This window comes from Eumetopias jubatus, unplaced genomic scaffold (assembly GCF_037043125.1).
Source record: "Eumetopias jubatus isolate StellerSeaLion01/CBP00866 unplaced genomic scaffold, mEumJub1_p1.0 scaffold_1, whole genome shotgun sequence".
Taxonomy (NCBI): domain Eukaryota; kingdom Metazoa; phylum Chordata; class Mammalia; order Carnivora; family Otariidae; genus Eumetopias; species Eumetopias jubatus.
Genome location: NW_028274807.1, coordinates 112428568 through 112452617, shown reverse-complemented (window position 1 = coordinate 112452617; position 24050 = coordinate 112428568). Strand labels below are relative to the sequence as shown.

The 24050-nt window shown below is 42.8% G+C and overlaps 1 protein-coding gene across 3 annotated transcripts in view; it reads left to right on the top strand.

Annotated features, from left to right (window-relative positions):
- GYG1 (glycogenin 1) overlaps positions 1-24050 on the top strand; it is a 37322-nt gene that overhangs the window by 10369 nt on the left and 2903 nt on the right. For 2 of the 3 annotated variants that reach the window (XM_088025849.1, XM_028103057.2), the window contains exons 5-7: positions 6451-6577; positions 19555-19774; positions 22032-22913. In XM_088025849.1, the coding sequence (XP_087881975.1) occupies positions 6451-6577; positions 19555-19774; positions 22032-22205 (521 nt within the window). In that variant the 3' untranslated portion in view covers positions 22206-22913. Of the gene's footprint in view, positions 1-6450; positions 6578-19554; positions 19775-22031; positions 22914-24050 lie in introns of those variants that run through there. The other variant, XM_088025851.1, reaches the window with a different exon arrangement.

Sequence of the window (24050 nt, the reverse complement as noted above, 5' to 3'; positions counted from 1 at the left end):
CCATGAGTATTTCTTTTAAGTTAGCCATCTGTTTGTCTTTAGCCTTGTAACCAGCAGAGATCATGAACCCCGTGAGAAATGGAGAGGGGGGAAAGGACCAACGTATTACCTGTCTGACTCCTTCACTTCTTTCCCAGCAGTCCTGTGAGGTCGTCATTCACTTGCTCGTTCACTCATTCATGTGTTCATGTAGCAAGTCGTTCTTGAGGGCCTGCTGTATAACTAGTCCTGGGAACCCGTCGTCCCATTTGGGAGGGCAGCCTGGCCAGTGTTCCTTAGCCAGTGGAGGAGCCAGGGCTGAACCAGACAGTGTTTCTTGACTCTGTGGCTGGGTTGTGTGTGTGGTTTTTTCATTGCCTCCCAATTAGTCCATTCTGCAGCATTCACGAAAATGAATCCTGATAGCAATACAGGATGGAGGAGAATCTCTAGGACATGGCCCTTACTACAGATTAATTACTTAAAATTCATTCCTCTGAGTAGAGAACAGCTGATACATTCCTCATCCTACAGATAAGGAAATGGAGGCTCAAGTCTACTATCTCTGCAGCTTATTGCTCTTCCCCCCGAACCACGATATCTAGAAGTACTTTGTCTTTCTCAATCAGCTGCACACTTAAGTCTTGCATTGTTTTCTGAGTCTGGAAACATTCTTGGAGATATTACTCTCTACATTTCTGTAGTCCACTTAGCATTTATATAATTTTAGGTACTAATCTGGGCAGGATGCTAAGTTTAATGGCCAGCAATAGACTGGTAAGTAATTCAGATTTTTATAGCTGCCTCTATAAAGCTTATGAGACCTTACAGAAATTTAGTAATAATTATATAACTAATCATGTAATTGTGATTCTGATAAATTCAGAGTGCTAAGAGAATCTAGACCTAGGAGGACCTGCCTTAAATTGAGAAAGTGAAATTTAGGCCAAGAATAAATGTTCCCTTGCATTTATACGTTATTTAATTAACATCTTGATTATTAAAATCTTTTTTAAAAACAGATTCTTATCTGTTTATTAGAGAGCATGTGCAAGCGGGTGTGCACGAGTTGGGGGGGAGAGGGAGAAGCTGCTGAGCTGGGAGCCCAACTTGGGGGGAAGGGTGGTGATATGCAGTGATAGTGAGACCCAAGCTCCAAGTGCCTAGATTTCCATGAGCTACCTGGGGTTCATCTGATGATCCTTGGCGAACCTCATAAAAATATCCCCAAGATCTGAGCCATTCATAAACTGTAATCCTTGGCATGTTTGCTATAGGCAGAAGCGATGATACTAGTATATTGTGGAAGTCAGCGTTAACAAAGCGAGTCACGTTTTCATTTCAGTGCTTGCCTATATCGCTATATATAATATTAAGCATATTTTACTTTAAATTATTTGCTTGATATCTGCTCCTCTGCCACTTTATTAGAGAACCATTTGAGAGCCGAAACCTTTCTTATTAATCATCCTAGCCATAATGCCTATACCTAATTTATGTCACTTCAGATGTTTTCTATAGAAATGACAGTGCAAGTTGCATTCTCTGATTGAAAAAAAAGTCATTCTCTAGTTCTGACTCTAAACCAGTGCTTCACATATTCTAATATCCAAAGAAATCACCTAGGGATTAAAATGTGGATTCTGATTCTGTAGGTCTAGGTTGGGGCTTAGCATTCTGCATTTCTGTCAAGCTCCTGGGTGATGCCTGTGGTGCTAAAACCTGGACCACTTCGAGTAGTACGAGTCTAGAGGGAACATTCCTGTGACTGAGCTCCTAGGGTTCATGTTTAAACCAGAATTGACCCACCCTCCCTGCTATCCACAGGAGGCAGGCCAACTGCCAGCAAACTACGGAAGGGCCAAAACAAATGCACTCATATGAAAGACAGCACTCCATTTCTGTTTTATAAAATAGAGTTTCTGATGGATGCTGTGATGTGTCTGTGGTTACCAGGTTCATGTCCCTGCTCAAAAGACCTGGAGAAGACTGGGTGGTTGTAAGGTTATCACTATACTTGGGCAGCCAGGTGAAAGGATGAGGCAGAATCTGGTATTTGCTTGTTGGCTAAACAGATGCCATGTGTCCCTTGTCCCATTTCCTTTCTGTTTCTCACCTGTGTTGCCACGCCCCGGCCTGATGGATCACAGCTGCTAGCGAGGTCTCCTAATCCTGTTTGTCGGTTCAGAGATGATTGAAATTAGAAGTGTCTTAACCTGTCAGAATAAATAAAGCTGCCTCCAGGAGTCTGAAATGTAATGGACTAAAAAGTCCTGGGGGGTTGTAGTGAAAATTCAGCAGTCTTCATAGCACCCCTGTGTGTTTTGTAGCACAGACATACTTAGCTTTGCATTCTGCTTTGAATTGTGCTCTAATTTAGGGACTTCTAAAAAGACAGTATTGATAATACTACATACAGATTTTTCTGATGAAGTTAAAACATTTGCCTGACCTTGAAACGTGGAATTGTGCATTTGGAAAAAGATGTTTGAAATACTAAACTTAAAAATTATGTAAAAAGCTACAGACTTTCAAGTGATGTTTAATTCTATTTTTAATACACAATTTGGGGCTCGAAGTTGACCCTCTGTAGTCACATAATGAGGTCGGCGGCCATGGAACTTTTATGCTCTGTGCTGTCCCCTCCAGAGGCGAGGTCCTTGTTGACTGTTTAAGGATTTTCCAGTTGAATGGGACGACTGACTCACAGGTCTTCCCTGCCCGTTTCACCTCTTGCTTGTTTCCTGTCCCAACCTGCTCGGCCCTGATGTGGCACACGGCTGAGGGACTGATGAGGTTTGTAGGGTACCTGAGGGTAAACGGAAACAGCCTTTGGTGGCCAAGGGCAGCTGGCCAGGGGCTTTGAGGGATCAAGAGCTCTGACTCCTGTTTCCCGGGATCATCCTGTCCGATTGGGAAGTTCTTTTTTACAACTACTATTCTGATCTTCATGGAATTAGATTTCTTCATTGTCCTACATGTAGTCAGCAGTCCTTTCAGTGGAATTAATTTTTTTTTCTGTTTCTGAAAAAACTAGTAGAAAAATGTATATAGGATGATGCCCAATTTTTCAAAGTTCAGAAACAAGTGAAACTCCTCCGTTGTCTGGGGAATCCTTATACATGTGGTAAAACCAAGGAAATCAAGACCATTACAAACAAAATTCACCATTAGTAGTTCTGGGGGAGGGGCAGTGGGATTGAATTAGGGAGCCCACATAGAACTTAAACAGTATTGGTAACATTTGAGTCCTTAAATTGGGTATTGGGCAGAGTTTTATAATTATATGCTTTATAAACCCCACATATATTTTTTTCTTTTGATAGTGTATTTCATAATGAAGATAACAGGTAAGGGATATTTAGAAAAGGTCTTGGCACAATCTCGCTCTTTCCCCTCATCGTATTATTTTAAAATTATAAAAATAATACAACTGTACTAAGGAAAAGTCAGGGAGAGCATATCTGTAACACCAGTCCCCTTACACAATTACTGTTGTTTCATTTATTTTCTTCCAATCTGAATCTTTATGTTCTTAGTTTTGGTAATGGTGTCTGTCACTGTGTATCTTTATATTGCTTGGTGGAATGATGGTCTTTATAGCCCTTTGTTTTAATGGCTGAATAATATTCCCACAAGTGGTTAGTAGCATAATGTACTAACCATTCCTCTTTGGTGGAATATTCAAGTTTTTTCAATTTTTCTGCTATTACAGAACATCTTCAAGTTTCTTGCATTCATTCCACAAGTAATTTACGTGTAAGGCATTCTGCTATGTGCTAGAATTATAGTAATAAGCAAAAAGCCATAGTCTCTGTCCTTGTGGAATTTAGAATCTAATGGCTAACAGTTCTTGATTATATTTTTGCATTTTAAGCACATTAATCCTCAGACTTTCAAATTTTTTTTTTATTTTTGAGAGAATAGTAGATTCACATGCAGTTGTAAGAAACAATACGGAAAGTTCCCATGTATCCTTCACAGTTTCCCCAATGGTAACATCTCACATAATTCCACAGACAGGAAATGGACATTGATACAATCCATCAGTTTTATTCAGATTTCAGCAGTTTTAAGAGTTTTATGTGTTGTGTGTTTGTGTATGCATATGGGTTTTCTGTGTGCTGTGCAGTTTTATTACGTGTGTAGCTTGGTGTGACCACCACCACGGTCGAGACGGAACAGTTTCGTCACGGGGACCCCTCATGCTACTCTTGTAGTCATGGCCGCTTCTCCCCCACTCTCTCCCCCTCCTTGACCCCTGACAACCACAAAGCTGTTCTCTATCTTTATAATTTTGTGGTGTAAAGGATATTATATAAATGGTACAGTAGGCCTGGATTTTTTTCACATAGCATAATTCTCTTGAGATCCATCCAAGTTGCTGTGGGTATGCGTAGTTTTTTCCTTTATGTTGTTGAGTAATTCTTCATTGTATGGAGGTATCATGTTCCTACACCTGTTGAAGGACATTTGGACTGTTTCCAGTTTTGTGCTATTATGAATAAAGCTGCTATGAACATTTCCTCAACCTTTATTTTGATGATTATACATAAAAGGAAATTAGTAAGTGTTCAGGCCTCTGTACCTCAACCACCAGTGTGTATGCCCACATTTGGGGTGTCTTTGTAGAATCCAAAGTAAGCCACTGATGAATGCTATGGTATTCTGGCTTTAATATTTAATACTTTGTGTCTGAAAATATGTTGTCAATATAGCTAAACTGTTTTTGTTTATGTAACAGTGAAGCACATCCTGCCACCGTCTTTATTGTCCTTTAGAATTTATGAGGGTAAAATCTTGATTTTCTGTTGAGCTGTTTGTCCTTTGAGAAATGAGGACCCATGTGAGTCTCATAATACAAAGAGGTTGCTCCGTAGACATTTGTTCAATGAATGCCTTTGATCCATAGAGTTGACTGAGGACATTTAGAAAGGATGAGATACACAGAGGATTGATGAGGTACACTTGGACTTCAAACCGAATGCTTTGATCTTACTCCTTAGTTCCAAATATTAAATAATCTCCAGATTTTTAAAGTCTCTTTCAAAACCAATGAAAACCAAATAGTAATGATAGCCAGTTGGGTCTGTTGTGTATTTAGGAAGAAAACTGGGTCTTGGGGCAAAGCAGACTAAGGAGGGAGGTAACTGCTCAGTATAGCAGCCTTGCACTTCAAAAGAAAAGGATTCTCCCTGCCTGCCATCTCCCATACACTGTGCTCGCACACTCGTATGCACATGCACACACCCCACCCACTTAAGCTGCTGTTTTGCTGTATGGAAGACTGGTTCTGTGCATGTTTTCTGAAATCTCATGAGCCTAAAACGGAAAGGACATGGGTTATGGAGCAGAATATGTTTTGAGGTGGCTTAGTGACCTCTTTGGTTACTTGTGTGTTTATGATTTAGGTTAGACACTTAGCTGTTTAGACTTTTTTTGTTAATTTCTTTTGAATGAATGGCCATGGTTGTCACTTTCCAAGGAAGGCATAAAGATCAGCAACCCCCAGGGGCTAAGCAAACACTATGCTGTGTGGTTGTGGCTGACCTTGGTCCCAGTGATGACTGACTTGGACCTGTCCAGAGGCTTGGTCAGTGGTAGGAGAATGCACCAGGATGATGTGTCTTTCTGGGCCTCTGTCAATGAGCCAACAGCTGGGGCTCTGGAAGACCATTCCATTATCCCAGTTTGCTCTCTTTTGCTTTTTACCACCCCCACCCGTGCCCCCATAGCTCTTAACATAAAGTCAAAAATCTGGGGATAAAGTCTGTAGTCTGAGCCCTGTGTGGTCTGGTCCATGCCTACCTCTCTGAAACCCACCTGGTGCCATGCAACCCCTTCCCCCATGCCACAGTCCACGTATACGGGCCACCTTCCAGGTCTTTCCACGGCTTCATGTTCCTGCCCACCTCCCTTCTGTGGTACATGCTGTTTGTTCTGCCTGAAATGCCATCTGCCCTCCTCATCTCCCCCTGTATTATGTCAAGCACTCCTGTGTACCCCTCAGATCTTGGCTTCAGTACAGCTTCCTCATGGAAGCCTTCCTGATGCATCCCATGTTCTTGAGCCACTTCCACCACATGCCTCGTAGCAGCCAGCGCTTTGCCGTTCCCCTCCCCATCTGTGATGATGCTTATTGACTTAGAATTTGCTGGTACCAGTGTATCCCCCCTCCTCCTGCCCTGCCCCTCATGAAGATGATGACAGTCTCTCTGTTCCCTGTTGACTCTTCAGTGACTGGCACAGTGTCTGGCCATAGCAGCTGCTCAGTAAATATTTGTTGAATTCGTGAATTAACTCAGGAAAATGGCCACCCCCTAAAAATGCCCTTGGTAGGTTTAACACAGAATTTCTTATTTTAAAAATGGAATCTGTACCTATTTTTTAAAGATCCGGTCATGTGTTCCTATAAAATTATTGACCTGTCTTTGAAGTTTATGACTATAATTCACTTTTTTTTTCTTTCAGGTGGGGACCAGGGTTTACTGAACACATTTTTTAACAGCTGGGCAACAACAGATATCAGAAAACACCTGCCATTTATTTATAACCTAAGCAGCGTTTCTATATACTCCTACCTCCCAGCATTTAAAGCGTAAGTGCAAAGGTTTAACTGTTGTTGGAGGTGGGCAGGGCAGGGGAGTGGGATTTAAAATTTGGGGGGTTCCTCATGGTCATTCTGAGGTCAATAACAGGTGGGAACTTGAGGGAAGTCTTTCTCTTATGAGAAACATGGCTATAGTGGGGAAAGGCCTTGATGTTATCAGTTACTTTGTTTGGAGTAACCCAGAGGGTACTTAACCACCTTACAGGAAAAGGTTCCCATTCGCTCCTGGGTGCCAGGCCCTCTGTTAAATCGTCCCTATGTCATGGTCATGAATTCATAGTGGGCACAAACCCAACTTCTGCTTCCTAGTGGCTGCTAAGCTTCAGTTCCCATCCCCCTAAAATGAGGATCTTAACAGCTGTCTCCGTGGTTCTTGTGGAGCTGAAGCAAGCTGCTGGTAGCAGTGTGCTGACCCAGTCCAGAGCAGGGGCTGTGGAGTCGCACTGCTCAGTTCACATTCTGGAGTAGCTTCTTCCTGGTTGGTTACTCATTACTGAACTTCTCTGCCTCAATGTCCTCCAAAACTAACTGTGATCATTAAGGGAGGTAGTCCTAGGAAGTGGGTAGAAGAGGGTGGAAGAGGGCCTTAGCACTCAGTAAACATCAGATTATTAGTCCTTTTTGTTGGAGAGGTGGTCTAGCTGTAAGCGTGATCTCTGAAGCCAGAAAGGCAGGGTGTGTCTTCTCACTCTGCCATTTACCTACGCTATGGCTTAGCCTCTGTGCCTCAGTTTATCCATATGCAAAATGACAAGGGGAATCAGACCTACCCTGCAGAGTTGTCATGAGGATGAAGTGAATTCACACAGGCATAAAGCGCTCAGCAGACAGCTTGTTTTTGGCAACATTGCTTGTTTGGCAGTCCCCCTGGGGTGGTTCTAACTCAGCAGTTAATACAACCTAGTTGCAGGGCTGGTCTCACTGACCAGGGCCTGGGCCCTGTTCTTTAGCCTCTGACTCATTTGTGTTGAATGAAGATGATGATTCAGGTTTCTTGAACGGAGGCCAAGCTGTCGGGTTGATCCTGAGACACAGCCATGAGCAGCCAAGCTCTTCATTGAGTTGGGCTCGGCTCTGCAGTCTCTGTCCCGCACGGGCATTCCTGGGCAGGCAGAACACAAAGGGCCTTTCACTCCTCATATTTTATTATCCAGAGTCCTCTCTTTGTGTCTCTCACCACAGTAATGAGCACGTCTGGCTTTTTGTGGCAGAAATGTTTCCTTTTCTGTTCTTTTCTGGGCAAACTCTGTCAACATTCCCCCAGATAAGGATTATAAGTGTCTTGTGTTCTTTCCTCCCTAACTGTTCTCTTGGCATATGTCTCTGACGTATTATAGCCTCTTGATAGTCCTGCCTCTCTGGAATGAAGCAGGCAAACTCTCAAATATACCAACTGTCCAAGTAACACAAATAGAGAAAGATTCACTATCAAGGGGTGGATTTGGAGAAACTTTTTTTTTTTTTTTAGCCTCTCTGTCCTTGGCCTTGTCAAGTACCAGCCTGTCTTGCTTGGAAATGTGGGCCTGATTCTTTTCATTCTTATTGCCTCATAACGAACCCTGCAACTTTGAACAGTGCTCCCGCAGACCATGATAGCTCGATCCCCTAGAAGTGAATTTGTGATAATAGGGAAGATGGTTAATGTAATTGACTAGACTCCATTGAGCAAGCAAAAAGATGAGGGCGAAGGAGAAAGAATCATTACTAGTCTGAGCAATTCTACCCACCATTCCACTTAATTCTGCCCAGTGAGCACGTGTCCTGGGATGAATGTATTGGGGAGATGTGAATCTGATCTCCTTCCAGTTGGTCTCAGTTCCCAAACAGAGTCAACTCTAGTGTTTAGAGATTTGTGTTTTTCATGTAATGTGGCCCCCGGTGCCTAGCAACTCTCTCCCCTATGGTTCATTTGGACTCCATCTGATTTTCACCATAACACCAAAATTGAACACACTGCACCTTTCAGTGAGCGCCTGGTTTGCGCAGACACTGCTTGCATTTATTTTGTTTTGACAAGAACAAGAAGCAGGTAGAGCAGAGTTAAGGTTGTTTTTTTTTTTTTGGCGGGGCGGGGGGAGGGAGATAGACTTATTTGTCAGAACCAGGGCCCCCTCTCTCCAGAACCCAGTTGTTTTTATATCCTCTGAATGAATTTCCCAGAAAAAGTTTGAGATCTAAATGACCAGAATGGTTAGGATGGTTTCTTCTTCCTGGCTCAACAAATTAGTGCTAATTTTGGAAATCTTCTTGGTTTATTGCCAGAACCATAGAGCATATGACACACTGGGGAGGTTGGGAGCGGCTCCCTCCACTAGCTTGCCGTTGGCTGGCCCGTGGCCCCACAGGTGCTCCTGCCCTTGGGGGTGTCCACTCCGCACTTCTATGATAAGACTTTTCAGAGTGCTGCTTTGTCTCACCGCATTGCTGCCTATTTGGGAATGTTGAAACTCCATCGAAGAACTCCTTTTTCCCTTCCCTGTGCCAGAAAATGCCTTTGTTTTTCTTGCAGAGATCCATCTCCAGAGACATTTTTCATACCATTGGGAAGGGCTGAAAAGACAGTTCTATTCCTTTTTTTTGTTTCAAGTGAATGTAAAATTATGACGCAGATCTTTTAAGCCGAAGTAGATGATCATGAACGTTTGGGTCACCATACCTACTCCACAGATTGCCCTGTGGACCTCTGGGAGCTCATCATGAATGCGATGCTCCATTGCTGGGCTCAGAATCACCTTAGGGGTCTCCAGGACTTAGTGGCCCTGGGGCGTGCTGGTCTTCCCTAGGACAGCATGTGGGTGGTGGCAGGTAGAGTGAGAAACTGGGGAGTGGTTCAGAACAACTTGGGCTTGGCGGAACAAGTGAGAATTTGTCTTACCAGCTCCAAGCAACCATGTGTCATGAGGTCACCAAGGCAGTATTTAGATGCCCCAGAATCTTAGAACTGTGGATATCTTAAAACACATGCTGCACCTAGAACATTGTAGCCTTGCTGTTTTATGTGAAGTTTTTGCTAAAGGATGGCCTAATATGAATCTTATTTGGCATGAATTTGAGCCATGGAGGCAGCATTTCTAATGCCTTACTTGACATACCATTTGGACAGAACAAAACCTAAAGGAAACACTTAATAGTTCTATCACTTTGAATGAATACTCAGACATAGCTTCTGAAAAACAAAATTAGTCCTGTTTTCTGTAATAGAAGATCCTCTTTAACAGCATAATTTGAGAGCTAAAATGCTTGATTTAGTAACTTTTAAGGTAATTTGTAATATATGAATTGAGAAACAAGTTCATAAATGCATTTCTTAATGAAATATTTCTGCAAGTGCCTAACATAATGTTTAGGACATAGTATGTTGTTAGTCAATACTAGTTTCTTTTCGGTTTTCTTCATTTAGAGGGCCTATTTTATTCACGTAGTTTAGAATCTGGCTTGTGCATAGCGCTAGGCAAAATCTCATCAGCCTTTTAAAAAATCAGTCATTTAGCTCCATTTTAGCTCCACTTTCTATTCTATCTACCAAGTAAAATCTGTTTATGGCATTTTGTGCCATAAATGGGCCCAAAGCCCTAAATGGGCCCAAAGCCAAGAGAAAGAGTTCTCTGTTATTGCTTCAGATTGCCAAATTAATTAGTCCTATTGATGACTCCAGAGCTTATTTTACCAAATAATTTCAAAAATAACTTTATCTAAAATTTTTACTTGAGTTCAGATACGACCTGAGACCTGGCCTGGCCTAGTCTCAGAAAGTGGGTCTAAAAACCTAAAAGATTCCTCTCCATTTGCTTTAAATTCTTCTGAGGATATTTGTATCTGCTGTTTCTTTTTCAGGAATGTGGCTTATTCACTAAGGTCTTACCAAACCTCTTTAAAATCCAAATTTTGCAAGAATAAAATGAACCTTCGGCGTGTTGAATTCTGTTCTTGTGTATTTCTGATTTGATTTTTTTCCTTGACCCCTGAGACACCCGTGGGTCCAGCCTCCCACTGTCCTGTTATCACTGAAGCCATAGCCTTTTCTGTGTTCGTTACTGTCACATTCTTAACATCTTCACCTAAAACCCTGAGGCCTCGTAGTTTGGCTCGGTCTTCAGCCGTCTGTCCACTCACCTATTTGGTTGGCTGTCGGGCCCGCAGCTCGCAGAGGGCGCTCAGCTGGACGAGGGAGCTCTCGTCTAATCAGCCTGCGACTTCCTGCGTGTGGAGAGTTGCCCGGATGTCACGTGGCGCGGCCGTCGTGATTTGCGCATGGGAGAAGAATCTAGCCGTGGTTGCCCAGCTGTCTTGTTCCTCCTTCATGGGTTTCAGCAATGCCTGTTGGGCCCCGGTGCCCCCGTGTCCAGGATGACCACCTGGTCATTCCGACCTCCTCTCTGTTTATCAGGCGATGTGTCTGTCCTCCGTTCTTCCTGCCGCCTTTCCCCCTCCCATACCTCAGCCCTTAGCGCCCAGGGGAAAGCTTCCCCGTGAGACCAAGCCCAGACGTTAGAGGCCACCCTGGCAATGGGCCCAAAGGGCACAAGGAGTGGTATCTCCGCTGCAGAGGTCTGAGTGAGAAATGCCTTCAGGAGGAGATGGAGCTTGTGGGAGGGGAAAAGCGTGAGTGGAAGACCTACCATCCTCCGGGTCTCAGACTGGTGGGCCGCAGACTCCCTTTGTCCCACAGATATGTTTTGTCTTCCTTACATGGTTTTTTTTTTTTTTTTTTTACTCAGGTGCCAATGCCTCAAAATCAGGGAATTTCACATGAAACCTAGATTTTCAACTTCTTTTTAAAAAAAATAAGATATTTGGAGAAAGATGTCCAGTGACTTTTACAGGTTTGGGGCCTTAAGCAATTGGAAAGATGGGGGCAAGCAGGTTTGTGGAGGCAGGGTTTGACCAGAGATGGATTGAATGTATCCAGTTTGGGATGCATTAAGCTTGAGGTGCCTGTGAAGCATCCTAGGGAAAATGGGGACTAGGGAAGTTGCTGTAAGAGTGGGGAGTTGAGGAGAGAGGTCCGGTGGGACAGACCTATGGGAGTGTCCGCACAGAAGTGCTCTTTATAGCCATGAGACAGGATGATGTCACCCGGAGAGTGACTGTGATAGAAGAGTCCTGAGCATCTGAGCCCTAAAACAGGAAAATGTGGAGAGGCAGGGCCCTGAGATGGAGAAGAGTAAGGCAAGAGGAGACCCAGGCAGGTGAGATGCTGTACAAGCCAGCCAAAGAAAACATTCCTGGGGGAAAAGAGGGACCCATCTGTGTCAGATGCTGTTGAGAATTGGCACTGACCTAGAATGTGGAGGTCACTGGGTGATCTTGAGCATGTCTCGTGGAGTGGTGGGAGGAAGCCTGATTGAAGTGGGTCCAAGAGAATGGAGATTCGGAGAACGTGAATGTAGAGAAAACTACATTCAGAAGGCAGAGTGTGTAGACACAGACGAAGGTAGGTGGGCATATTTTTTGTTTGAGTGAATGAATGAGCTAGCAGTCAGCCAGGAGGGACTGAGATTGACAGGATGTCCCCGGGAAAGTCTCCATGGTGGCCTGGAGTCGTGGGGTTTCCTTGGCCTACTCTGTGAGGACAGGCCACCCTGGTAGGGGAAGCAGTTGACTAGGTCCTCGTCTAGGTGATTATTTATTTTATTTATTTATTTGAGAGAATGAGAGAGAGAGAGAGAGCACGTGAGAGGAGGGAGGGTTAGAGGGAGAAGCAGACTCCCCGCTGAGCAGGGAGCCCGATGCAGGACTTGATCCTGGAACTCCAGGATCATGACCTGAGCCGAAGGCAGTCGCTTAACCAACTGAGCCACCCAGGTGCCCTCATCTAGGTGATTAAAGTCCACGTTTGAGTACTGATGTTATTCTGATTTCTGGGGCATGATCGGGAGGGTATTTAGCTTGAAAGCCAAGGAAAAATCGGGGGGGTGGTCCCTGGTGGCCACAGTTCTTAGCTGCTGGGTAGCAGCTGTCTTCTGGTGATGTACTCACTTGTGCTCCATGGTCCCGACCCTCAGCAGATCCACTCCTCCTCTGCATGGCCAGCCCCGCCCACCTTGGGCACTGTGCTCACGATCCTTGGTGTAGACCTTGAGTGAGTGATAAGAGGAGGAATTTGAGGGGGTGAGAGGGGAAAGGTGGCTGGTGGTAGGGAAGGGATTGTGCAGGAGAGCGAGGCTGAGGAGGTGCAGGAGTGAGTGGCCATGTGCCAGAGAACATGAGTCATTGAGGTGGGTGGAGGATGGTTGGCCACTGCTGCCACGTTTCCCAGAGAAAGGTCTTGCAAGCCATGCTGTGTTTCTTCTTCTTGGTGCCTCATTGAGCATCACAAATAAATTGCTTTGTGAGACGTAAAATGGCTCCTGTGTGCACTGTCACAGCGTAGTTCCTTTTCCGTTCTGAACGCTTCTGTAGTCTCATCCACACGTTACCAGCTGCTGAACTAGTCATGAAAATTCTATCTGATCTTTTGGTAACATCAGGTCACAGGGATTATTTTAATGGCTAACATAAGCAGTATTATTGCTGGCTCAGGTTCAAACTATGTCTTGTGATCTGGACGTCTCTTTTGAGATTCTATCAAGTTAAAATTAGAACACTTATTTTAAGAGATGTATGCAAGCTGAGACAAATCCCCATTACTGGGTCAGAATGAATGGCTCTTAGTAATATAGAGACAATTGGAATATGTACCCAATGTTGTTTTGTTTTTTGTTTTCTTTATTCTTGGCTGGTAATTTGATGGATAAATCAGGCAGTGAGTCAGTGAATCTTCTCATTATCCTTGTTCTGGGTCGACGTCAGTTGAACTTTAATTCTTTTGACATCAATATTTCCCCTTCTTATTTGTCAGCTAACCATTTTGCCTTCAGCCAGGCAACATACATTCCGTCTGGTATCCTGAGTTTACCTTCTTATGAGGAATATCCCTGAATTTGCATTTAGGCTAAAATATTCTTTTAAGCAAAAAAGTAATTTCCCTTTTCACTTATGACCTGTTCTCTTATTTCATTTTGATATGGTTATTTTGGATTTTCATCAATAATTGGAGAGTAGTTGGGGCACCTGGGTATGGCTCAGTCAGTTAAGTGTCTAACTCTTGATCTCTGCTCAGGTCTAAATCTTGGGGTCATGAGTTCAAGCCCTGTGTTGGGCCCCATGCTGGGCTTGGAGCCTACTTAATAAAAAAGATAAAATTTAATTTAAAAAATTGAGTAGAATTGATTAAAATGGTAGAAAATGATTTTTAAAAACATTCTTTGGGGCAGGATTAAGACATAAAAATAATTACATGAAATTCATATCTAGATTAATTGAAATTCTAGATACAAAAACCGTGTTTGAGACCTTTTGCTCATCTTTTTTGCAAACTGTTTTATTATGAAAGCTAATAGAGCAAGCCTTTCAGGCTACTTTGCTGTGTCAATAAATACTGTTTGTACAGTTAGAGCATAGTTATATAGTTTTACCCATATAACTCACCTTCATAGAAGGTGGCCGGTGTTAGGCCTAACAGTACCCCTGGGGCAGGCCTAGGTGATTTCCAGAACATCGTTGTATGCGACTACCTTATGCAAAACTGCACGTCTGTCTTCTCTTCCCTTCCCCGCTTCCTGTCAGAGCCCCATGTCTCCCACTTAACAGCTGCCTTACTTTGCACCCTGCCCCCATCCTCCCACCCTCAGAGGGCCTGTGGGTTGGCCAGAACCTTCCACATTCAGTGACTCACCCAGGCTTGCGCTTCTCATAAAGAATTCTTGCTCTAAAACTTGTTTTTCTCCTACCCCAACTCATTTCCATAGATCGGTTTGGTGTGTGGCAGGTTAAAGGAATACCTTGATACCTTAAAAAAAAAAAAAAAAAAGTTCCCATTCTTGACTGTACAGAAGTAGGGCTAACCATGGCCTTGAACCCATGACCTCTGAAGTCTGCACATGACTACTGTATGCCCCAGCATCTTTCTTCTTCTCTCCTGCATCTCTCTGCCATCACACTCCTGAATCCTCATGAGCTCTTTCTGGTCGGCCCCTCGGTAGCCCCAGCTGCAATAGAAACCTAGTTACATTATGCATTTTATGATTTGTTTTGTTTTTGCTGAAACTTGGGTAGCTGTTGGGTGGTTACATCACATCTCCACAATCCCGCTCACTCTCAACCCTCCCCCTTACTGGCACCAAGGAATTCCTCAACTTCAGGCACAAAGGGCAGTTTCATCCACATTTAGGACCCCTTATGATCTCCGTTTCTGCCACAAACAGGCTCATCAAGGACTTTCTTCAAACGAGGACTGCCCTGTCTATGAAAGGACTATCCAGTGGATACAGTTTTTCTCGGTGTTACAATGGAATAGGTAAAGAAGGTAATCTTGAGGAGGAAGGATCCTTCCTGTAGCCACAGAGGGCAACAGAGAGACACTCAGGGATCGTGGCTTCACGAAGGTGCAGCCCAGGCCTGAGCCACAGTGAAGTGCAGGCGGTGGACTGTCCCCAGATGGTGTTTCTGTTGACATGCGAGGGGAAGGCATTGAGCCACATGGGGTGGCCTCTAACCGGAGGTTGCAGAGAACCCTGAGCCACTGTGGGGCACAGCCAGACCCAGAGGCAGGAGTGTCTACTCCTGCCCGCCAGCAGAGGCAGGGCGCTCTGTCTCGCTGGGCGGTGTTAGTGGCTCTGCAGTGCGCCGGACCATCGTGCCCTTCCTCTGCTTCCCCGGGCTTTAAAGTCCCAATTCACAGGGTGGAGTGCTGGAGAGGAGCTGGGGTGGCCCTTAGACACGGTCGAGCGCAGTCCACGTAGGGGTCAGCTGCTGGTCCTAAGCACCACCATCCATTTCTTGTTCTTCTTCCCACCTTTCCCCTACCTTTGTACAAACTGAACCCTTCTGAGAACAGTCTTTCTTAGGCAGTGCTAAGTTGCTTGTTTTGTAGCTTTCTTTCCTATCGGTTACTTTCTTGCTCTGTTCTTGACTATATCTGGAGTATTTCCAGGGCTCCTTAGACATATCCTTTCCACTTTTCAGATTGACCGTCTGTAGGCAGGGCATTCATCTCTGAAGTAACAGATGTCACTCTCAGATGATGTCCTAATTCTGGGAGTGTCTTTCAGGAACAGCCTAGTTGTGGTTAAGAACCTTGGCTCTGGAACCAGACTGCCTCCGTGGAATCCCAGCCCTGTCACTCACCAGCCATGTGGTCCTAGACAAGTTATTGAACTACTTCATGCCTTGGTTTCCTCACGTAGTTGTTTTGGAGATTAACTGGTATATAAACCATGCAATTGTTAGCCAATGTCTGGTACATGTAAGTACTCAATAGATGTTAGCTATTCCTGTGACTCCTGTTTAATCATGTGCAAACTGTCGGAAAGCAGGTTAGAAAGGAAGAGAGTTTATGCTATATTCACGTTTTACTTTATTTTAATTAGTACTGTTACCTCTCCTATAATGACTAGGACATTCATATTAGGTCTAGGCCAAATCATGGACTGAAACTTAGCGGCCAGTTTTATTCTAGGAGGAGCAAACTAGGAGTCTTGCTCCAGCAAGATGAGTCAGGAGGAGGATGTCTGAGACCGTGAAAGCAAGTGCTCTCTTCTGGTCGCAGGCGTGTTTGTATTGCAGGCGAGGTAGTGCCTGCCACCCCCAAAACACACACAAGTGTCTGGTCTCTGGGACAGGTTCCCCACCCCCGTCACCACTAGGACGTTTGTCCAAGGCCGTTACCTTCACCCCGCCATCTTTCCCAGGTCTTCTCTGCGCCCCCTTCCCACACAAAGCCCCTTCTGAAAATCTACGCCTGCACGGATCACTTTGGTGTTTCTGTAGCCCCTCGTGTCCGCATTGCCCTGGTAGCCCTGACTCGTTGCCTTGTTTGTGCTGCTCTTCCTTATTTTTATGTTAGAGGACTCCTTTCCCTGTTTGGGTGGAAAACCTTTTGGAGTCCTGCACTGACCCTATGTAACAGTTGCTTATTTAATTAATAGCCATGTCTGCACAAGTTTTGAGCATTATCCTTTTAAGGATAAAATTGAGAGTACTTGTGTGCATGTGTGTGGGTGTAAAATATGAAATGAAGAGTCAGCTTGGGGATTTCTGGTATCTATCTCATTTTCAGAAGAAAGGCGCTGTGGTATAGTCCATGACTCTTAGGAGGACATTTACAGTAGGCTCTATTTTTCTTTCATAGTTTTGGAGTGGCAGCATGGTAGGATTGGTAAGAGTGCAGGCTTAAGAGAGAGGCAGAACAGTGCCAAATCCCTTTTCTGCCACCTAATAGCTATATGGCTCTGGCTGACCCCCTGACCTCTAGGAGCCTCTATTAACATGTTAGTAAGATCTACCTTTGCCAGAGTGTTATTATTCCCAATCATGTCCTTAAAAAAGTTTGGGCCCAGGATGCCTGGGTGGCTCAGGCGGTTAAGCATCTGCCTTGGGCTCAGGTCATGATCCCGGGGTCCTGGAATCGAGCCCCACATCCAACTCCCTGCTCAGCAGGGAGTCTGCTTCTCCCTCTCCCTCTCCCGCTCCCCCGGCTTGTGCATGCTCTCACTCGCTCTTTCTCTCTGACAAATGAAAAAAAAAAAATCTTAAAAAAAAAAGTTTGGGCCCCAAACATGGAAAACCCTCAGATAATGATAGCTATGTAATAGGTCTCTGGCATTTAAAAATAAATAAATAAATAAAATAAAAGATTGGAAAGGTTACATGAATAGAGTTTGCATTATTTCAGTCTGCACATCATGCTCAGCAACTTTGGTTGCCTATAGGATAAATCCACTAAAATCTAACACTTAAACCCAACACCCAAGGAACCATCCCATTTTTCCTTTCCCTATCAGTTTCCTCTTTGGCTGCAGTGGGAGTACCCTCGGTCTAGCTCACATACACTCACCTGATACTTGCTCTCCCCCTGCCTAGAATTCTCTGTATCACCAGCTACCCAGCTCCTGTCTGTTGCACAAGCTTTAAGTCTCTGCTCCACGAAACCTACCTTTCATGACCACCCTGCCTCTGCATTTCTGGAGCACCCACTGTTCCATCTTTCTTTTGGCACTTGTTGTATTCACCTTTATTATTTGGATTTTTTATGTACATAGATTTCCTCCCAGCCAGAAAATGACCACTCTTAATTCTTTTTTTTTAAGAAATTATTATGAGGGCGCCTGGGTGGCTCAGTTGGTTAAGCGACTGCCTTCGGCTCAGGTCATGATCCTGGAGTCCCGGGATTGAGTCCCACATCGGGCTCCCTGCTTGGCGGGGAGTCTGCTTCTCCCTCTGACCCTCTTCCCTCTCGTGCTTTCTATCTCTCATTCTCTCTCTCTCTGAAATAAATAAATAAAATTAAAAAAAATTATTATGAAATATAGTATATATACAAAGGGGTATATATAAAAAAATGTTGTTTTTTTTTTAAATCCAAGTTAAGAAATGGAACACAACCAGTACCTTACAAGCTGTCTGTCCCTTCCCCATCACGGCTTCCCCTTTCCCCGGGAGATAACCAACATCATGACACTGACATTGATTACAGTTTTCTACGCTTCATTTTTTTTTAAGATTTTATTTATTTATTAGAGCATGAGCATGAGCAGAGGGAGAGAAAGGGAGAAGCAGACTCCCCACTGAGCAGGGAGCCCCATGTGGGGCTTGATCCCAGGGCCCTGGGATCATGACCTGAGCCAAAGGCAGATGTCCAACCCACTGAACCACCCAGGCATCCCCAGCTTTCTACTCTTTAAATAGTACTTTTTTTTTGGTTTTTGCCCAATGTAAATGGACCTTTATGTATGAATTTCTATTTGAAAATTTTCAGCATGTTTAAAAAAGTCATCCATTTGCTGCATGATGTGTGTAGCTATCATTTTATTTTCACTGCTATATTGTATTCCATGATCTGAATATACCAGAAGTTGTCCTTTAAAAATAATAAAATGGACAAATAACCATAAAATTTCAGTGACATTCAACAGTAAGTATATATTTCTTGCTCATATGTTGGTGGCTAGGCTGGAGCAGCTCTGATAATCTCAGCAGGGTTTGGAGCCACAGATTTGATCCACATCTGCTCCGTGGGTCTCATCCATTCTTCTGCTGACAGAGGTCTCTCAGAGAGAGGGACCAGAAACAAGCAGGGCTGGCTTGCTTTTTCTTTCTTTCCTTCTTTCTCTTTCTTTCTTTGTTTCTTTGTTTTTCTTTTATTTTTCTTTCTTTCTTTCTTTCTTTCTTTCTTTCTTTCTTTCTTTCTTTCTTTCTTTCTTTTTCTTTTTTTCTTTTTCTTTCTTTCTTTCTTTTTCTTTTTTTCTTTCTTTTTCTTTCTTTCTTTCTTTTATTTCTTTTTTCTTCTTTCCTTTTTCTTTTTCTCTTTCTTTCCCTTTCTTTTCTTCCTTCCTTCCTTTCCCTTCTTTCTTTACCTCCTTTCTGACACAGTTACTTCCTCCCATATTTCCTTGCAAAGGCAAGTTCTGTGAGCATGCCCAATTATCAGTGAGGTAGGAAAGTGTATTCCCCCTGTGGAGACTGGGAAAAGGAGTGAACACTTGCTGAACAGGCTTAACCTACTAAGATATGGTCATATGAGTGGTTTGTAGTTATGACTGTTTCAAACAGCACTGCTGCTGTGAACATTTTGATGACATCTGCATGTGGGTAAGAACTTCTTTCGGGTCTGTGCCAAGGAGCTGAGCTTCCGGGTCAGAGGTGTGAGAATTTTCAGTGTCACTAGGTGTAATACCAAATGGTTTTCCAAGTTGTACCTTTCCAACCACAGTGGATTGGTGTTTTGGTTGTTGCCCTGACCCACTGCTACTTTTGGATTTTTGTATGTATTTAACATACAACTGAATAATTTCAAAAATCTGTGTAAAACTTAGTGAGCTCAAGTTCTTTTCCAACCACTACTTCAGTGGAAAGTGCATCGTTAAGACTACCGAACAAAGTGCTCAGAATCCACTAATGGTTTCAACTTTGTGTTCTCTTGGCAGATTTGGGGCAAATGCCAAAGTTGTGCATTTCCTGGGACAAATCAAACCTTGGAATTATACTTATGATCCTAACACAAAAAGTGTCAAAAGTGAGTCCCATGATCCCACCATGACTCATCCAGAGTTTCTCAACCTGTGGTGGGACATCTTCACCACCAACGTGTTACCTCTGCTTCAACAATTTGGCCTTGTCAAAGACACCCACTCATGCCTGAATGTGGTAGGTTCTGTTTTTTCTTTCAGGTAATTTAATGCTGTATTTTTTAAAACTTTGGTATACTGGTAGAGGTAGTGTTTAGTGGTACTTTTAAACGGAGATCAATCAGATTTGTAGAAAAAAAAATGTCCATCTTACAGGGAAAGGAATACTGCCAGCAAAGACTAAAAGCAGTAGATTCTGTGGCAGATTTCATTAGATCTGGGAGCATAAGAAAGGACTTTAGAGGGTGTGTGTGTGTGTGTGTGTGTGTGTAGCGCACACACATATATGTCCATATCTAGTATGTATAGAATTCTTAGCCCATTGTCCTAAGATTCTGAGGTTATTCCTAAAGTATAAAGAATGCCTTATTTCATGTGTTAGAAACTATAAACATTTAAATATACATATTTATTTTTTCCATCTGCTTAGAAGAATGTATTTTCAGTGAACATTTTAATAACGTGAAAACAAACACTTGCAAAAACAGATACTTTTATAGGATTATTTTGGTTTGTCATGCTCATGCTCTTACGGTTATATAGAATCTTGAAAAAAGAAATCTCCTTGTAAGAGGAAGATGACATTAACATTTACAACAGCAACTTGCTTAGCCTCTTTTCTGACTTTAAATGTCTTCCTCTGAGATTGGTTCTTTTAGAAGAATTGGAAAGAGGATGAGAAGTTACATTTCTCTGCTACATATTAAGATATAAAGAATCAAACTGAATGGGTGAATTACAATTGAGTCTAACTGATCAGTTAATTACCTTGCTATAATTATAAGAGGCTATAAGGTTGTAAGAGATCCTTTTCTTTGCCATGGTAGAGATTTTAGCCATTTCACTTAGTAGCACTTGTACCAATATATAAAATGGAGAAAGGGAAAAATAACACTAACATTCTTACTTTAATTGCTTTACATGGACCACGAAATAATACTTGTACAGTACTCGGAACATTGCCTGGCACATAATAAGTGCATAAGGAAAGCTAGTTACTATTATGTAACCCTTACAACTACTTTGTCAAATAAGTGTTATTAATATGCCCTTTTATATATTAAAATTAAGTGAGGCTTAAAGAAGTTAACTTCTCTTAGTTGTATAACATACTCATCAAAAGCAGAACTGGGACTCAAATCTAAGTCTGCAAGACTGTTACCTTCTGAATAGTATCATGAAACAGAGAATTCTGGAAGAACAGCCCAGTATCATTGCTGTTGCAAGTGGAAGCAAAGGCAGGGCTAATCCAGGGTAAGGACTTACGTTGCTTCAGCTGTGAAACCACCCCATGGAATCTGCCCAGGTACCTTGGAGTGCCAGTATATTTAAACACCTGCATAGACACATATAGTCATATAGCAACAAAAACCGGTAATCAAAAATTTTGTTCTCCCATTTTCTCTGTTAAAAGCAATATCTGTATGCATTCACTCGCCTTCCTTTTTCTCTGTTTCTAGTACCTTCTCACCTCAGAGCTTTTTGAAGAATAGCTTTGATATTCTTTTATGGTATAATTGAAGTTAATGGCCTTTCCATAAGTAATGAGATTCTAATTTAACGTGGAGTAGGTTTGCTCTATTTCCTGCACATTTCCCTTGTTCCCTCCACAACCCAAGGAGTTAGAATTATGAACCAAGGAAAGGTGATGGGAATTTAAACAGTTGTTCAAGACTAAGCCAATTAACATGAGCTACGAGAATAGATACTCCTTGATAATAAGCTTGAACGGGCAGATAAGTTCGGTGCATAGTCTCAAACCATTTAGCTCTCGCTTTTATAATGTAACAACTTGTGTATGTGGTGTGGCTCTCTGGTTAGGTGCTTTCTGAAGTTTAGCCTCTGAAGTACCATTTTGTTTAAGTTCTCAACCTTTCAGAGCCCACACAGATCGAGAATTGATCATGAGACTGTGTTCCCTTGTCCGTCCATCTTACACTTTCTAATGAACTGTTTGCAGCTTTCAGACTTGGTCTATACACTGGCTTTCTCTTGTGGCTTCTGTAGAAAGGTATGCAGAACTTAAACATTAACCCTAATTACTTTGTTCTCCCAATGTTTTCACTGAGTCAAGAAGTCTTCATTTCGTTAGGAATAAATCATATGACCCTTGTATTTCTGTGTCTTTTGTTTGTTTGTTTCATGTAATACTTTTCAGTTTTTGCTACTTTGCATGATAATTCATCCTGGCTTTTCTCACCTTCAACTTATTGCGTTCCTTAAAACAGTCTGATTTTCAGCTCTCAAGGAGTCTCTGATTATGCTCTCCTTTTTAGGAAGGTGTCTCAGGAGCCATATCACATCTGTCCCTTGGGGAGATCCCAGCTGCGGCACAGCCTTTTGTGTCCTCAGAAGAACGGAAGGAGCGGTGGGAACAGGGCCAGGCTGATTACATGGGAGCAGATTCCTTTGACAACATCAAGAGGAAACTTGACACTTACCTCCAGTAGAAACACTGCCATTTTCCCATGGACACATCCACTTCACAGGCCCTTGTTTCAGATACTTAGTGTCTAGATCTGGGTTAGGAAAGGTCTGTTACAGTTGCTAGAAGCTTTGCTAGAATTCATCAGATGAGGGGATTTTTCAGGACAACGGGGAGAACTGGGCAAAAGTTGTGAAGTAGCAGTTCTGTTATGTGGACAGCATTCTGCTTTTTAACCCTAGGCTTATTCATTATTCAGTTCATGTGTTGGAAGTTCTTAATTTTGCTGATGGCCAACATATGTGGTGGTAGGAGAAGTCAAGCTAATTAAGATGGCTGTATCGACTCTAAGAATGTGCCAATGCAGGCTCTAAACCAGTCTCCCTTCAGAAAGGGACAAGGTATCTCTCTCTCTCTCGCTTGCACGTTGTACCTTTCACTAGACCTGCATTTTATTTAGAATTGCCCAGAGACTGCCAGAGTGATTGTAATTCTGCTTTCAGGTGAAGACAGCCTGTAACACTGCTGAGTGATTCATAAACCTATCAACAAATGGTGTTAACCCATTTTATTTCCTAATTGTAGTGTCTGAAATTGTTCGCCAGTTTTCTATGTACAGTAAGGCAGCATGCTAAAATGCTTTTGTTCAGTTCTGTATATCTGTAAACAGCTTGTGCTCTCTGATGGTTACCTGCGGTGGCACCTTGTATGAAAATAAAGACTTCTTGCCATATCTTGTCTAATTAAGGGATTCCCACTCCCCTGGAAAAAAAATGTATTAGGCAGTTTTTCCTAATTTGTAGAATTTGTCAGTGTTTTAAAAACCAGTGTAAAACTTGACACTTGGAATTGGTTTTTAGATATCTAGAAATATTTCAATCTAGTGTTCTCCAGTGACAGTGTTGGATGTGATCGATGGAGGAAAGTGAGATCAAATTTATCTAATCTCTCACATTATATCTCCGTATCAAGTGAATATTCAGACTTTAGAAAATATGTTAAAATCATCATAGGTTCATTGTCAGTCTCTGGACATACTTGATAATCTTTCCAGGACTGTTCGAATCAGTACTGGAACCAGTGACTTCTAGTGTTTTTATCCATGAATTAAAATTATGTTAAGTGTAAGGAATATTTATTAAATGTATAGATGACTCTAGGTTGCGAGGATGGCAAGCCAGTGAAGGGCAGGATCCAGAGTGACCTTTTAAAACCAATGTGAGTAATCTTTCTATTGGGGGGAAGAAACCAACCAACCAACCAACCAGGAAAGAAGACCATGACCAGAAATTTTAGAGGTTTAATTGGGCAGTAGCTACAATGGCTTTTATGACGTAACTAACCTTCAAGGTCGCCCTTCTTTATTTCCACAATATCCTACTGGTTACACAAGTCAGCCCTATTCAATATGGGTGTGAATGAATACACAGGGATACGGAATCCTGGAGGCAAGAATGGTTAAGGGCCACCTTGGAGCCTGGCTACAGAAGATCTCAAGAAGAACCTGAGGATTTACCTAAAATTGTAAAATATCAAATAAGTGATTTCTGAAGATAAACTACAATTATTTGGACTGGTGGAGGAGTTGCTATAATCGTCAAGTACACTAAGCACTACTGGAGATTTAAGTGCCTCCATGTTTCAGGTGCTGTGGTGCCTCTTCTCAAAATACTCCTAAATCCAAGGATCTCCGCGTTGGGGGGATTATCAGGATGCAACCCCATTATAGGTCAAGAGATGTATATATAAAATAAGGAACTGGTTTCCTGGCATCCTCCAAAGGTAACCAAGGTGATTTTGGGGGGATTGTGTTCTAAGCCATCATTATGAATTAGTGAATTTTAATGTAGTTGGTTTCAACCCATTTAAA